The sequence below is a fragment of the Vigna umbellata genome, chromosome 5, assembly GCF_029865625.1.
Source record: "Vigna umbellata cultivar VRB3 chromosome 5, Vumbellata_1.0, whole genome shotgun sequence".
In the NCBI taxonomy this organism is placed as follows: domain Eukaryota; kingdom Viridiplantae; phylum Streptophyta; class Magnoliopsida; order Fabales; family Fabaceae; genus Vigna; species Vigna umbellata.
The window spans coordinates 21,034,178-21,050,766 of NC_142169.1; the positions used below are offsets into that span (position 1 = coordinate 21,034,178).

At 31.1% G+C, this 16,589-nt stretch overlaps 1 protein-coding gene across 1 annotated transcript; it reads right to left on the minus strand.

Annotated features, from left to right (window-relative positions):
- Positions 1–4,976: 4,976 nt before the first annotated feature.
- Positions 4,977–10,209, minus strand: LOC124823678 (microtubule-associated protein 70-1-like). Its single transcript, XM_047295942.2, has 11 exons — positions 9,854–10,209; positions 9,460–9,545; positions 8,419–8,484; positions 8,145–8,315; positions 7,817–7,987; positions 7,548–7,703; positions 7,289–7,435; positions 6,800–6,871; positions 6,184–6,720; positions 5,916–6,100; positions 4,977–5,255 (listed from the first exon to the last, which is right to left on the minus strand). The coding sequence occupies exons 1-11, from the start codon at positions 9,996–9,998 to the stop codon at positions 5,237–5,239; spliced, it is 1,755 nt and encodes a 584-aa protein (XP_047151898.1). The 5' UTR covers positions 9,999–10,209; the 3' UTR covers positions 4,977–5,236.
- Between the last annotated feature and the right edge of the window lie 6,380 nt (positions 10,210–16,589).

Below are 16,589 nucleotides of genomic sequence, written 5' to 3' on the forward strand. Positions count from 1 at the left end.
GAGGTTTTAAGAAGTCGACTTCCTTTCAACTATGTTTGTGGAAGATTATCCCCTTTAGGAGAAGACATTTTCTTCTCTTGGTTAATTGATTGTCAAGGAGGGACAATGTCTAGCTGAGGAACCTCAATCGCCCAAGTGGTTGAGGGACGTGGTTGTTGTCCTTAGGAGTTGGACGTTTGGTAATGGCACATCGAGGGGTGGGGCATGGAGATGGCCTAGTTTTCTCCACTATGTTGACTACATGTCAGGAGTGCTAGATGTTGCTTCAGGACAACTACTACTTCCCTCGCCAGCTTCATCATCATGCGAAACAAAGAGTTTATTGAAAAGGCCCTTGTTTGGATTACGAGAATCCATCAAATATGCAAGGAAACAAAAAATTTTGCAAGTTAAAAGTGATGAATCAACAAACTTACACAAACTAGACATCCTCCAAATACCTCATTACAGAGGTTATCGCAGTTAATGGTATTACTAGAGTCTAGCAAGGGAGGTGGCGGGGTAGCTCATCGATCAACCCCACGACTTCTACTTCAGTTGGTGTCATTGGCATTGTGGCCCATGAAGTCAATTTCCTTGGACTCTCGGCCTAGTACAATGGGAACTTAGGCCAACCAGCCTCATAAAAAAAGTTGGACTAAGCGGCGTCATTTATTCCAACCTTAAAGTATTTGTTCTTAAAACCTTTGAAGGATGTGACATATAAAGTGAATAGTCATTTCCCCTTCTCATATATAAGGGACACCCAGTCCCTCTCTACGATGGGGTGCGAGTAGAAGAGATGAAGAAAAATGGCAATGGTAGGAGTGATATCGAGAATCGTGCACAACACGATGAATACTTGTATAAAAGCTTTGTCGTTTTGATGAAGTTATGTAGTTGCAACATTAAGCTTGCAAAGCACCCCCACTTGAAAATCGTCAAAAGGAAGACTAATAAATAGCTTATAAACATGTAAAAAGTACATGTTGAAGAAGGCCTTAGGATTATCTTCCTTCCCATGAAATACTCATTCATTCCCTTTGCAAACGATGAGGTTAAACTTATCAACCGACCATTGCAGCTGATTCCCCATGCGAAAACAAGTGGCATACTCCCCCACTTCATGAGAGGCCCACTTATAGCCAACAATGATAGGTGAGATTATTTGCATCCGCCTCTTCTTCAATGGATGCATCAATTTCTAAGGCTATGTTGGCCTCAATGTACGTAGCAGACGTCGATGCGGCAATATTTACATCGCCAACTAGATTTGACGACCACTTGGTTGATCCTAAAAAGAAGAAGCACCTGACAATGACCCGAACGATGACAACACATCATCAACATACCCCCGACCGCTCCTCCCTACAGACTTCTCAAACGACAACAAATCAGTGGTTAACATCATTACCTGAAAGCTGAAAAGAAAAGATTGGAAATTTGGTTTGCAAATAGTAAAAAAGAGTAGTGGTGAAAATGACGTTAAGGCTCACTACTATTTATAAACATCAGGGCCTCTAAGAGAATCGTCTCCAACCATTTAATGAGGCCAGATTTGATTGTCCTCAACATGCGACACTTTATTTTCTAGAGCATGCGAAAGTTAAAATCCATATGTCATTGCATAAATGGATATAACTTTTCTTCCAACAGTCACATTTTTACGAACAAATTGTTACCCAAGGATGAACGACAATTAACCGTCGAAACACCCTGGACACTGCCAGAACGACATCCTATTATGAACCCCTTTGTCTATTACGATAGGCTCAAGCTTGGGGGCTTATGTACCGTATGATCGTCCGGTCAGCTATGGACTAAACGGCCCGGACAATTAAATACATCACGACCATAACCACAAGTTACTACTATGATCAATAAGTTGAATGGTCAAAGTACTAAGAATTATCGCTGACACTGATTAACTTAGTATAAAATTTGATTATCAGCAACTAGACCGTAATTAGGTCGTCGTTAATCCAAAGTTGATTCCATAATCTATAAATACATGTTTGAGGTAAAGGAGTAGGTGATAACATTTAATACACATTAATTATTTGAGCAACCAAATTTTTAGTGACTTTGACATCAGTGTACCTTCTGTAAGTAACATCCAACCGTGAACGAAAAAAATGAACGCTAATGTATGAACGAGCAGTTGGACCTTCAGCGACCCACAGGACAACAACCTGTTGACTTTGATCCCCACACCCGAAACACTTTTGAAAGTATAAGGACCAAAATACTTCAAAATTTCACAAAGGGACCGTTTCCAATTTTGAGTATTAATACATGATCAAAAACATATTTAATCCTTATTTTCATTCGTCGTTTTACAATTAACTCTAATGAAACTTCAAACCATTCAAATCTAGCCCTACTTATCACACATACCATCTTAGAATTATTCTCACTTTCCAATATCATCTACCACTACTCACAAACTCTTCCATATCCATTATACATTCTTCAATTTGTCCTTTCGTTCTTGTTTTGGTCCAAAAATGTCAAGTTGGTTCTCTGTTTTTTTTAGTCTCAATTTGATTCGGATTTGTAAAAAATTGATGTAGTTAAGTCCTTTTCATTAGTAATATACAAACGGTGTTAAAACTAGTGTCACATATCAATTTGTATTTTTTTATATTTTTTTGAAATTTTTTGAAAAAAAAATTCACATGTCATATCAAAGTTGTGTGAGGTTACAATGTCGATGTAACATAGCAGTCTCACATGACAAAGTCTTGTTATAGTCCTTATATTTGTTTTTATGATTCAATTTAATCTTGATTTTTGTTAAAATGAAACACTATTATCTTTTTGTCCAGATTGAGACCAAATTCATTTTTTGTATATTTATACGGTTATTTTTATTAAAATTGACATTTTTATTAAATATTTCTAAAAATATTTTAAACTAACTTATATGTTAGTAAATTTCATTTAAATAAATTACTTTTAAACAAATATTTATTAAGATTAAATTAGTCATGATTAAAATAGTTCAAGTATATAAAATCAATAAATAAAAATTTTCGACATAAAAAATTAAATATATAATTATTAATTAAACAATTTCATATTTTTTATTTTTTATTTTTAGAGTTAAGGAGTATGCAAATGGTTGTCATTCGTGATTTGTGGTCTGTTTAAGATTGTGATCTTAGAGTGTAAGAACATCGTTTATAAGTACACGTGTAGGACAATTATGTATAAAACTATCAATAATTAACACTTTTCAAGTAATTAAGTGAGTAATCACTAACCTATCGTTGGTCATTTTTGTGTGTATCAATAAAATTGATTGCCTACACTTTAAGTTTTCAATTAAATTCTCTAACATTTTATCTTTTCTTTAAATGTATATTTCATACACCACTTTCATTAGTCGAAAAATTGTTTTTTAACCCTCTCAAATAACTTTTTTTAATACATATATTTGATTTTCAAAACCAGTCAACTCTTTCATAATTTAAAACCAATAATACTATTTTAATTTATTTTTTTGAAAACACATATTGAATAGAAATGAAGCAATTATTTGAGATTAATTTAGTCTGATAGGTCTTTTTACCATCGAGATTAAATTGAAAAAAAAAGGAAGTATATTTTGAAATTATAAATAGAGTTTTCTTTTGTCTAAGTTATGTATTATAATTTATAATGTAGAATAAATCAAATGATTTTTTAAGTCTTAAATATGTCTTTATTTTTTAAATGTAGTTGTGTTTTATTTTATTTTTCTCTAGAAATTTTTGTTTGACCTTTGAAATTTACGTTATTGATTTGAGTCTTTGCTATTATTTTTTAGTTGTAAAATATATTCTCTTTCTCTTGTAACGCGCGCTGTGGATAATTTACTTTTAGTTCTTATAAATTATTTTAAACAAAATATTATATGAACTTAGAAAATGAAAATAAATATATTAATAAGAAAAACATGATAACTGAGATTAAAACAATTTTTTACAGGACTAGAAGCTAAACAAAAATTTATAGTAACTAAAAATAAAATAAAGTACGACTATATTTTAGAACAAAAAATATTTTTAAGTCTACTTTTAATCAGTTAACCCTTCGACGGATTCTTTTTGTTTTTAATGTATAAAAAAATATTAAACATTTTTTAAATAATATTTTTATATCATAGCCTATTATACTAATTAAATGCACGAATAGATTTGCAAGCAACATTAATAATATTCCTGCTTTATAAAAGTACTTATTATTAATACTGATTGAGCTTTCAAACAATACTAGTTGAGGGATCTTTTATGGAAATGAAAAGAGAGGAATCGCATCCCATAAGTTTTTGTGGGCCTCGCATATGTCTTTTACTTTTTGTACACTTTAATTCTCTTACCTCAATTTGTAATGATTTGAAAAATTAATCATCTCGTAATGAGAAAAAGACAAATATCATAAACAAATGGTAATTAAGGGAGAGTTTATATTACCATTTGCTAGTTGTAGTCGCTTTGTTTCTTTGACATTAGAAACGGAAAATAGAATTAGAGATTAGAATTTAAATTAAGTCTTACTTAATTTAAATAATAACTTAAATAATGTTTTATTCCAAATAAAATATGTCTAGTGCATTGACTACTAATTAGTTAATTTTAACTGTTGTATGAAAGTATTTCTAAGATGAAGATCCTTTAATGTTATATTTTGTCCTAGTATGAGAAAAAAACACGAGACTAGTATTACCCATAATTATTTGTGTATACTCTTTTAATTTTGCTTTTGTAATTCTCTTTTAAAAATATGACACTGTTACTAGCAAGGGAGAAGAGAATTATTGTGTGAGCATACCAATGGCAGACCTTTGTTATTAAAGTACAAAATGGTACCTTTGTTAGATTTTGTTGCCATAAATGAGAATCACCGACAGCTTTTGCTTTTAAAACCCAAACGTGAACATGAGCTGCATCAATTTTTTTCTCCTAAGAATTTGGTGAAAACAGAGAAATTTTCAATCCAGTTTGGAGTAGAAGAATCAATCCAGATTAAGCTATACTCAGATACTTCCACAAATTTCGTGGAGCAACTAATTCTAAGTTTTCTTTCCGAAGATGGTATACAAAAAAGATTTACAGGACATGGATTCTCGACAAAAACACAAGGTTCATTCTTTATACCTTACCCATGGGGTCGAGACAGCTTAAATACAGGAGATAGGGGAGAGAATAAAAAATAATAAATCAGCAACTCTGTTCAGCACGGATCACACGCACTCATTGTTAATGAGTTTTGGCTAAAAGTTACGTGCACTCCTGAAAATCCAATGAGAAGTGCTGTGAATGTCCATAAAAGTTAAGCATCAACACCGCAACATACTAAGTCATCCCTTGATAAGAGGCTTTAAAATAAATCTACGTTGATTTTTAAGATATTGGCCTTTGTTTTATACCAGGACTGAAATCCCCTTCATTTTCAGGATCAAACTATTTCAGTTATCTTAGTGTGTAACTGGAAGCAGATCAGGCAGGATGGTTATTCGAGAAAGAGAAGAATTGCACAATAGGTAGCAGTTCCGATGCAAATAGAAAAGGGAATGGGCACCAGCTTAAGTTCAGTTATGATAAACAGCAGCATTTCATTTCTCAAAATTCATACTGCCTTCATAAACTTCTATATCAATATCCTAAGAAGGTCAGGGTGAACCTAAATTTGGTCATTCATTGATGGGAAACACAAGTTTTCACACAAATTACGATCAAGTTGCGCCAACTTGTCTAGAAATTTAAACAGTTAAAATATTCATCAATGATGAAGGCCTATCCCTCTGGACCTCAGAGACCAATCCAGAAGACCCAAATCCTAGATTTTGACAGGGATAACCATGTTTAAGTAATCATTTTCTTTTTATACTAAACAATTGAGCATAAAAGAAACAGTATCACAATAAAGAAAAATAAAGATATAAAATTGACCTGGTAGAAATTGTCTGGGAATTTACAGTCCCCCTAGGAGCACTTGCTCTGCGTGCCCTATGATCATGTTCCTTGCTTATCCGCATTGCGGCAACCTCCTTCTCCATAGAAGCAACTTCCCTACGCATTTTTCTGGCCTCAACTTCCATAGCTTTGTTCAACGTATCAACCTTTTTTGCCAACATCTTCCAACATTAAATAAAAAAAAAATGAATTAGACAAGGGAAAAAGTGGAATAGGTAATCTTATATATGATTTGAGATGATACCTCTATTGCATCATCCTTGTCTTTAAGAGTTTGGTCCTTTTCATGGCAAGCTTTCCTAAGAGATATAACCTCTTTTTGCATCATGTCATACAACATTCCTGAAACACAGTCTTCATTTTCTGCTATAGATTTGTTTACTGGAATACCATTTGCTCTCTCATGTGCAGTAATAGTCTCACTGGTGACGGTCTGATTATTGGTCTTTGTTGGCATGCTATCTACCCCATTTCCATCAAAGGTTGGCCTCTCTCTCTCCAGGTTTCTACTACCACCATCAAATGATCTAGATGAAAGTTTGGCATGTTTTAGTAACACATTAGCACTATTAGATCTTAGAGACCCTGATCTTGAAGTTGAGGTTTTCCTCGATAAATATCCATTGGAAGAAGATGCAGAGGGACTCTCAGCTCCACCAAAAGACTGTCGCCGTGAAGGCCCAGTGGAAATGTTTCTTCCATCTGATACAGTGAATTTGAAATTACCATTAGATGTCTTAACCCTTTCTTCCAAAACTTTGAAGCGCAATTGATATTTTTCCTGTGAAATCAATTAAATATTTTAGAACAAGCTTTTCAATAGGAATCAAGTTTTTGGAGTCAGATAAAACATTATGCACCTTCATTTGTGCCTCTGCTTTTGCGGTACGCTCAGCTATAGCCAATTTATCACGTAATTGTTGCATTTCACCCTACAAAATAATGAAATTGTTCATGTTTTCAATAAAGCCTAAAAAACTTTATCTAATTTATGTGCAATCAAATAACTTCCTTCTAGCACTTATGTTATGGCTGAAAATAAATTAAATAGCTTCACAAATGATATCAAAAATATCTCTCAGCCTCTCTTACAGTTTTTCCACTTATGACTGACTACCCTCTTTACCAGCCAGTAGTCCTCTAACCTTGGCATCAGGAATATAAACATCTAACCACAATGTAACCAATAAGACTAGTGTCCAAAATTAGAACAGGAAAAATGAAATATCTTATACATGACACTCTGAAAACATCAATCAACAGGAGTATTTAGTGAACATCTGTTACAAGAAATATTCAAATAACTTTCAAAAGACAAAGCAAAAGCAATTTCTGAGCAGTTTACATGCCTGAAAAAATTTTCTTTCTTCTAGCCACTGTTTCACAGGCATCACTTTATCATTAGCATCTTTCCACTCGTTTGCAACTACAGTCGCAACCCTGTTTGCAGTAACTTTGGCACGAGCTACTTCCCGCTCTAAAATTTTCCTTTCCTCCTATGTCAAGTTCGAAGGTTAGAACATATAAGCAGCTAAGAGCATCTGCAATGGACTCAAAACAACAAACATCATACATAATAATTAGAATCTAAATAATGGTAATAATTACATTCATCTCTTGCACTTTACGCTGGTAATCGCGGACAGCATTAGCAGCAGCCCCACCAGCCAAGACTGCCTCTTCAAGCTCCCGAACAGTTTGGGTTAGTTTTTCAACTTCAGCAACCTTTTGCCGAAGCATTTTGTCCAAGATTTTGCCCTCCTCCTAACAAGGGTGTAAAATACTTCAGTAAATTTTGTATTCCAATCATCGAGTATGAAAAATATATATGCCTACTAGCAAGTATAACCACAAGTAAATTAAAAGAAATCAGAAACCTGGCATATTTCAATCTGTTTCATTAACTCTTGGTTTTTGTTTTGCAGATCATCAACCAAAGATGCTTTTGCCAAAGCAATCTGAACCATTCTCTCAGCCTCAAGAAGCGCAGCCTCCTTTGATTTGGTTAGCCGATCTAGTGCTCTGTTGTCATCCTGCAGCTTTGCCACCTAAAAAAGTATAGCAACAAGGATAAATAGATATCCCCTTTAGACTTGATTCTGATCATTGAATGAGACACCCATGGGACATCGCATAACTGAATAAACTACCATCCAGTCCCAGATGAAAATCAATTCAATGCATAACATAGTAATCAAAATGTACCTCCATCTTAGCAAGCTTCAGCTCTGCCTCCAGGGGCGTGATAATAGCTTCAATAGGAGGCATTTCGTCATCTTTCTGTGCAGCATGAACTCTCCGAAGAGTAGCTTCTGCAGCAAATTGTGCAGCCAGTGCTTCCCTCTTCTCTTCATTGATTTTTTTTATTTCAAGGTTCTGTCAAACATATTACTAGCATTAAGTTGCACTGAAATAATGGTTATTAAGAAGTGAAGAAAAAATCCAATGAGGTAATACCTAGTGTAACTACTATTACTACCTTACTTTCCAGAAGAACTTCAGCAGCTTTTAGTTTTTCATCCACCTTGTTCAGCTCATCTGTCAGCTGAAATGATTAAACAGAATTAAAACACGTCATAAAAAATGAAATTTGAACTCTTTAACTACCAAAATCTTATACATACAGACTTCACGTAGCAAAAGCCTTGCAAAATTTAATACTTCAACTCAAAGAATTACTAAAAGCGTGTTGCTGTTCTAGAGAAATGAGAACATTCTAAAGTGAACGTATACAGTAGTGCATTGCTTTGCTTTGTGAAAGAAAACAAGGAAAACAAAATGTAGTAGTTTACAGCTTTAGTGGGAATCTTGTTCATACCACATAATACCTAGGTTCCTTGTTGAGAATAGAATACAACAAAAAAAAAAAAAAGCTTATCCTGGACCCTGAAACAACTTACACATGCAGGAGAAGCAAATAATACAGAATTACTAGAACACTAATAATACAGCTTCTTCATCTACCATCCCAGTTTCTGAAGATTTCTATACATTATATATTTCAAGCTCAGTTGATTCAAATTTATTGTTGCTCTGCTTCTATAATAAGAAAATGGTTTTAAGCAAATTCACTAGCCAAATAGACTCTAAATTGAATGTATGAAAACAAATAATAAAAGGACCAATTATCTTTTACTGACCAATTGAGCACTTAATCAAGAAAATCAGAAATGCCTAATTCGGCGGTTCACCGAGACAGACACTATCCCATTTCCATCTTAGAAGTTAAAATAAAATACAATTTCCTTTCCTGAAAAATTACAAAACAAATTAGGCTTTGTTAATTTGGAGAGTCGTTGACGAGATATGAAAATAAATTATTTTATTGTTTATTTGAATAAATTTAGAGATAAATAAAAATAAATTTGAAAGTAAATTTTGTTAATCTCTCACGTGAATATTAATTCTCACAAATTTTACAAATTTTATAATAAAAAGATTTAGTTTCAAATGCTCTGAAATCCTCTCCCCAAATTCATTGTAGGAAACAACGCTTAATAGAATTCAACAGAGAAGGTACCTCTTCAACCCCCTTTTCCTTAAGACGCTTCGAATTCCTCAATGACTTAATTTCCGCAAGTGCATCCCCAAGCTCCCTATCTTTCTCTGCAAGCCAGCTAATCCAGAGTTAAAAAAAAAACAAAAAAACGCGTGACACGAATAATCAAACTAAATAAAGCAAGTGCATTTTAATTAACTTGTTCCATGCTTAGTTTCAACAAACTCGTGTTAGAAAAATTGAGAAGAATCAATTAATTAATTAATTAGTAATTTATTTAATTTCGGTTTTTCAGTGAATTTGAACATAGCACGCTCTTTGTACACACGAATGAATAGGTATCTGATATAATGTTTTATTTTTCGTCGAGAAAGAAGTTGGTGAGTGAAATTGAAGTTGAAGAAATGGTGGATGCCTCGGAGTTCATTCTGGAGGCGGGTGAGCTCGACGCGGACCGGATCGGAGCCGTGAAAGAGCGTGATGAAGTCGTCGGAGGGTTTCTTAGGACGAGGCTTGAAAGACTTGGAGTCAGGTTCTCCGGCATTCCCAGTGTTCGCCATCACAGATCTGTTTAGCGATGCCTCAACCTCATACAAGAAGAAGAAGAACCCTAACTAACCACAATTTCAAAATAAAAAACCAAAGAGAGAACAGTGGGTTTGTTTGTATCGTTGTACTGTAAGAGCGTTAATGTGTGCTGTTACTGTGTTGGTGTTCTGCAGTGACAGTGATATTAAGGTGTAGGCAGCGTTTGGAAGAGGCAGAAAAAACAGGGCCAGGATTTTAATTAGGGAAGATCAATGATAAGAGAAGGTGAAAGCAATTAATTTTTCATGAAAAAAATAAAGTTTTCACACAAAATTAAAATTAAATTATGAATAAATTCGTTTATAAAAACACATTAATTTTTTCCAAATTTAATTTGAATTTATCAATTCTTATTATGTAAAAAAACAAAGTTCATTCGAATAATTGGGATGGAAATAGAAACAAAACCGACTTACGTTAGTGACCACTGTCTTAATCTATAAACCAAAAACTCTATTGTTTTTTTTTTCTTTACTCCTTTTAAGAAAAAATGACAAATAAAAAATATATATAAATTTAAAGTATATAACTATTAGATTTTATTTTTGCGAAATTTAACTGGTTTACCGATAATGAGATATATTATTATTGTTGAATTTGGCATGGCACTGAAAATGCACACGTGTGGGGGAGGAAAGGAATGGTGTTGCACGTGTAGGTTTATTGTGAGAAGAATGGTTTGGTTGGTGTAAATGATTAAGAATGAAAAGAAAGGAATAGGTGGATGGGATGATAAGTAGGGTTTAGTTTAGGGTAGGTACAGTAGAGGAAATGCAATAAGAAGGGAAGGATAGCACATGGGAGTGGAAGAATAAAACTTGTCATCACAACACTTCAATCCATTTCCATGGACAAAACCTAAATCACCCATTTTGTCTTTTCATAAAAAAGAAAATAATTTCATTCTTCTTAATAATTTTTATTTCGATAAATATATATGTTAGCATATTTAATATTTTAGTTTTTCAAAACAATGTGATACTAATGTTCTGATACAAATAGAATAACACGGGTTAAATTTATTAATTGAATGTGATTATTAATATCCTAATATGGATAAGTAACTAACTTGTTATTACTCACAAATATATCAGACCTTTTTTGTCATAAATTTTGATAGTTTATTAGAACTGAATTCGGATTGCTTTGTAAATCAAATAATAAAATATGAAGTTAACTTTTGTGTGAAGCAGAATTGCACATTTATAAGACTGAAAAATGGATTTAAACAAAAAGAATATATCATATTAATTCCTTAACTGTTCAACTTACTAATTTTTATAACTATTTTCTTTTTTTAAATTATTGCTTATATTTTGTATGTTTTATATTTTATTTATGTTTTCATATATAAGTTTCATATTTGAAGGTTTATTTAATCCTTTGGTAAGATTTGTAAGTTTAGTCCGTCTTTCTCTTTTATTTTTTTCTTTTTATTTTATTTATGATTATGTTTTAATTCCAGTAGTTATTTTGTAAGTTTAGTCCGTGTTTTAGATAATTTAGTGATGTTCTCTATACTAAGAAGTAAATTTTATAATTATCGAATATGAGACTAAATATTAATGGATAGTTCAATAACAATCTGATAGCGAGTGAAATAATAGATTTAACAAAGAACAAATTTCGTTAAGATAAACTCTAATTTATTAAGAAGTGAACTTTAAACTTATCCCAATCCTATAAAATTAATTTATAAAATAAAATTTATATTCATTTATATGCTATAAATTGACTTTATCTTTAACTGTGTGATATCTTTAATCGTGTGAGACTTCCAACAAGTTATTTGTATGTTTTAAATTACATTTTTGCATATTGTTTGTAAAAACAAGCAAATATTAGATGATCAATGGTAAGTCATTTGGATTATATAAGTTTTATATGTCTATTGCAATTACATTGAATACTGAATTTGTATACAAATTTTAAATTTAGATAATTTAGTTTTCAAGGTGATTTTTTTTCTGGTTTTGAACATATTAATTGTTTGAAATAGTCAAATGGAGTTATACTCTTATAACATGAAAACTATATATTAAATAATTGTATATGATCATTATAAACTTACACTAAATTGTGGATTTTAAAGATGTTTTTAAAAAATTACAAATTTGTTATTCCTCCCTATCTTATCATATTTAGTTGTCACTTGAACAACGCTCAAATGAAGAAAAGTAGTTTATGTGCATAATATTAACACTTGAGCAATGCTCGATCACTTAAGTGATAATATTCACCAATTAAGTTGTGATATAAAGTTTTAAGTAAGAGACATGTCAAAAAAGATTTTTCTCCTTAAATTTTCCATCACTTAAGCAACAATGGTCACATAAATAATAAAATAATGTTGAGGTGGATTATGCTAAATATATTAATGCTCAAGCTTATCTCTGCAACTTAAGAGATATAGGATGTTATTTTACCAATATGGTTGTGGTTCAAACCAGATAGGTGTTTAAGTGACAATATTATTGTTAGAGGGACAATAGTTTAATAAATTTTCTCCTATTTCATACAGTGAAGGTTGGTCAAATTTATTAGTTCAAACAACCTGAAAATGAAGTTAATGCATCATTTTGCATAATTAATCAATTTATATTTGTACAATTGTTTCATTATATACTATTGGAGATTTTTTAGCCTCCATTTGAACCATTGTATGTAAATTTATTGATTTGAAATGTTATCTTATTCATGGAACTATATGTTGAATTAATATATAGTTTGTAAAACTAATTACAAGAACTCTTGCTTCAATAATAATTCAAATCACGTAGATTAAGATATTAAACGATAAAAAGTAAAGAAAAGTTTTATACGACTATTAAGTATTATTGATTATATTATTGTAAGATGATAATCTTTTAGTACGATATATTTAATATAAGTGTTGTGAAAGGTGTCATTTATTATTATATATTATTAGAGTTAAAGTTTTCAGACTAATAGTGCTTTGAAATGAATATGATAAAGTCAATTCGATCTGAATTAATATAATTGAATCACGATTTAAAATGTTTGTATTTGCACATAGGCTATAAATTCTAGGTAGCTTTCCTTTTGTGTTTATTATACAACTTTGTATTGTTATTGTATTTGGTTTATGAACAAATAACATTGCAGAACCAAGAAACAATTTTTGGACTCATAAAGAATCTATCTTAAGGTTAGTTTCTACTGGAGATGGTTATCACACGTCAGATATTACTCTCTAATGAATTTTTATATGTATATGGAATGTCTATGATCATAAGTAGTAGAGAGGTATATTTATTCTTAGGGTTAACGTTTTTTCCTTTTTATAATTTCTTGGAAATGTATTTCTCTTTTCTGTTATTGTATTTCTCCCCAAATTTCTGGCATAGAATTCGAAATCTCAAAAAACTATGTATGAGTAATTGTTCATCGTTCCGAAAGGATTAGGCCTCTCTATTACAAGTTCCTAACAAGATTTCTCATAATAAAAATTTAACTCTACATCCAAAAAAACAAGTGAGTGGGCCACCAACCAAAGAACCAATTATTCAATACTAATTTTGAAAAACTTGTTTTTGTATGGAAAACAATTGACATAGGAAAGAGAAAAAAATATTTTTTTAAAAAAATAGCATTCCACATATCCTATAAAAATCACTTTAAAACTCACATTTAAACTTTTGGATGAATATGAATATGAATGGTGCGATAATCAACCATTTTTTTCAAAATTTATGGAGCTAGTTTCAATTTAATTAAAATGTTAAAAAATAGTTATTTTCAAAATATTTGGAGAAATTCTTAAGTATTGAAATTATAACATATTAATAGCTCGGTATTTATTGAAATTTTGATAATTATCGTTTTTTTAATAAATAAACTTGGAACCAAATGTTTTAGTTGAGTTCCCAATTTTTTTAATTAAAGTTTAATAAACCATATAAGGTATGTTAGAAGGTAAAAAGAGCAATATTAGTTATTTTCAGCTTAACATATTTTTTTAATTAAAGTTTAATGCTCTACAAAGCCATTATTAATGAGTTTCACCCTACCACACACAATGTTAGTCTGTTAACGTCTTAGGTTAAGGTAAAACTCTTAGACTAAAACCTCATGCCCCTCTTACCACATATTTCACCATTCTCTACTTGAGATTGGATGATTATTAGAACGTACGGATTATCCCAAATATGAAATCCTTACATCATACATACACAACTTGAAACTATACAAGAAATTTCTCCTTGAAATTTCTTTTACAACATACTTGATACATACATACATGCAATCATAATATAACTCATAAGGCATCACAAACTTCACACTAGACATACATAACGTTCACAAAAAACCACTTTAGTCAAGCAAAGATCACAAAATCATAGAACAACATACTCGCGCTCAGGCTGATGCTCAACGTCGAAGCTCTCTCACTTTTGCTCACTCATCGAGACACTCTTATTGCTTAGTGAAAAAGTAAGAATAAAATAGTTCCAGACCTACAGTGATAACTGGCGCTTAGTGGTATCCTGTCACCGATCAATGCCAAATCATTCACACTTTTGGTCACTTAGTGGTATGGAGCTGAAATGCTCCTAGACCATCACTGCTAAGCTTGTGCTCAAAACCACATTAGTGATGCTCAACGTCACACTAGAAAAAAATTAAACGCTACGAATTAGTGAACCAGGGACTTGTTCAAATAATCAAATTAGTATTCCTGACTCAATACATGGTTCAAAAACAGGTTTTGGGGTTTTGGTGTCAGATTGAATCAATTTTCCCAAGTGTCCAGATTCTCAATTCCTCGACTCAACACCAAATTCACTCAAAACAAGTACACATTCAACAACAACCACAACAACAACTTCATATACCAAATTATATACCAAATTATAAATTTCAAACCAAATTAAACATACACCAGAGTATATAAAAGCATCAACAACATCAAAAATGGTAGTTAGCTTTCTTAACTTATTAGAAGATTAAACTGCTCTAAGGAACCTAAAATCACTCTCACAGCTCAAGAAACTCTATATACTCTTACAAACCACAAAATCATTATCAGGACATACTGTTAGTACCATTGATAAGTAAAGAGTCTTATAGAAGACTCAAATGACACATGCAAAGAACAACAATTCAAATGCATAGGAAAAAAACACCAACTAGAGAAAATAGAATAAACTAACTTACTCTTTTGAAAAAAACTTATTGGAGACGATCACTTAGGCGCTCTTTGATCTTCAAACAGATGAACTATAGATTAAAAAGCTTGGAGATGATAAAAACTTCTTAGAGAAATAGTTTTAGGGAGATAATTGTATTTTTAATTAAACTTTTGAATTTTGTTCTTTTTTTCAGATCCATTAACAACTAATGAATTGCTAATGTGTGGACTTTAGAGCATTATAATTTTTATCCGAATAAGTTTTTATTGTAGAAAAAGTTGTTAAAAAGAAAAAAAAAATATATGAATTTCTTCGACAATTAGTTAATTATGAAATAAAGGTTACATAGAAGGAAAAAATTATTTGTATTTTTAGTCCTTCAGTTTTAACTGTGTACTATTTTGTTTTGTGAGGTTTTTTTTTTGAAATTTTATGTAGATTTTGCATATTTCAAAAAGTACAAAATTAGTTTCACATAATTTAACTTATTACTTTTAAAGAGTTGACATAATGAGAATTTGAAAAGTTTAAATCACACTTTAAATTAGACGGATTAAAAAGGAAAGCACGCCAAACTCATCCTTACTAAGATAAGATAGAAAGAGAGAACAAAGTAAGCACAAATTAAATTTTGGCAATAAATACCTTTAATATTAAAGTGAATAATAGAACTAAAAGAAAAGGTAGAAAATGAAAATGGAATAGAAACAATTATAAAAGATTCTTCCTAGATTTATAAAATATTCTTAAATTTTGTTGATCTCATTATTGCGTAATTTCAGTATTTCCTTCTTCTTCCACTTTCTCTACAAGGCCAATTATCAATCTTTTCCTTTGATGAAAAAAAATCAATAAAATCTTTATTATAGCATAGTGGTTTTTGTATGAAATAGTATTAGAATCTAAGGAATTAACGGTTGAAATTGTATGATTTAATTGATTCTGAGGTGATGTTGAAGCATCATGAATAGCTTATGCATTGGCTAAAGTGGTATTGCTTGGTAATCAATAAAGATATTCCAAGATGCTATACTTTATAGCGAATCCTAAGAGAATCTTGTAGGGCTATAATAGTAACATCACTGTTTTTCAAAATCAATTCAATAAACTAGAACTACAACTATCTATATGATATTCTAAAATATACAATTTTTAAACTTGTTATAACCTTCAAATTTTATTTATAAAAATATCAATAAACTTAATTAAATATAAATTGAAGCCATGTTTATTATACATGAAAGATAGATAAATGATGAAATATATACAAGAGGAGTTAGTTGTAGTTGTTTAGTTGAGAGAAAATATATAAAAGGAATATAAAATATAAAATGTATTTCTATAAATATTAATTCATTACTGCATATAGTATTCTTTATTAAATTATTTTAACTCGATAAAATTATATCC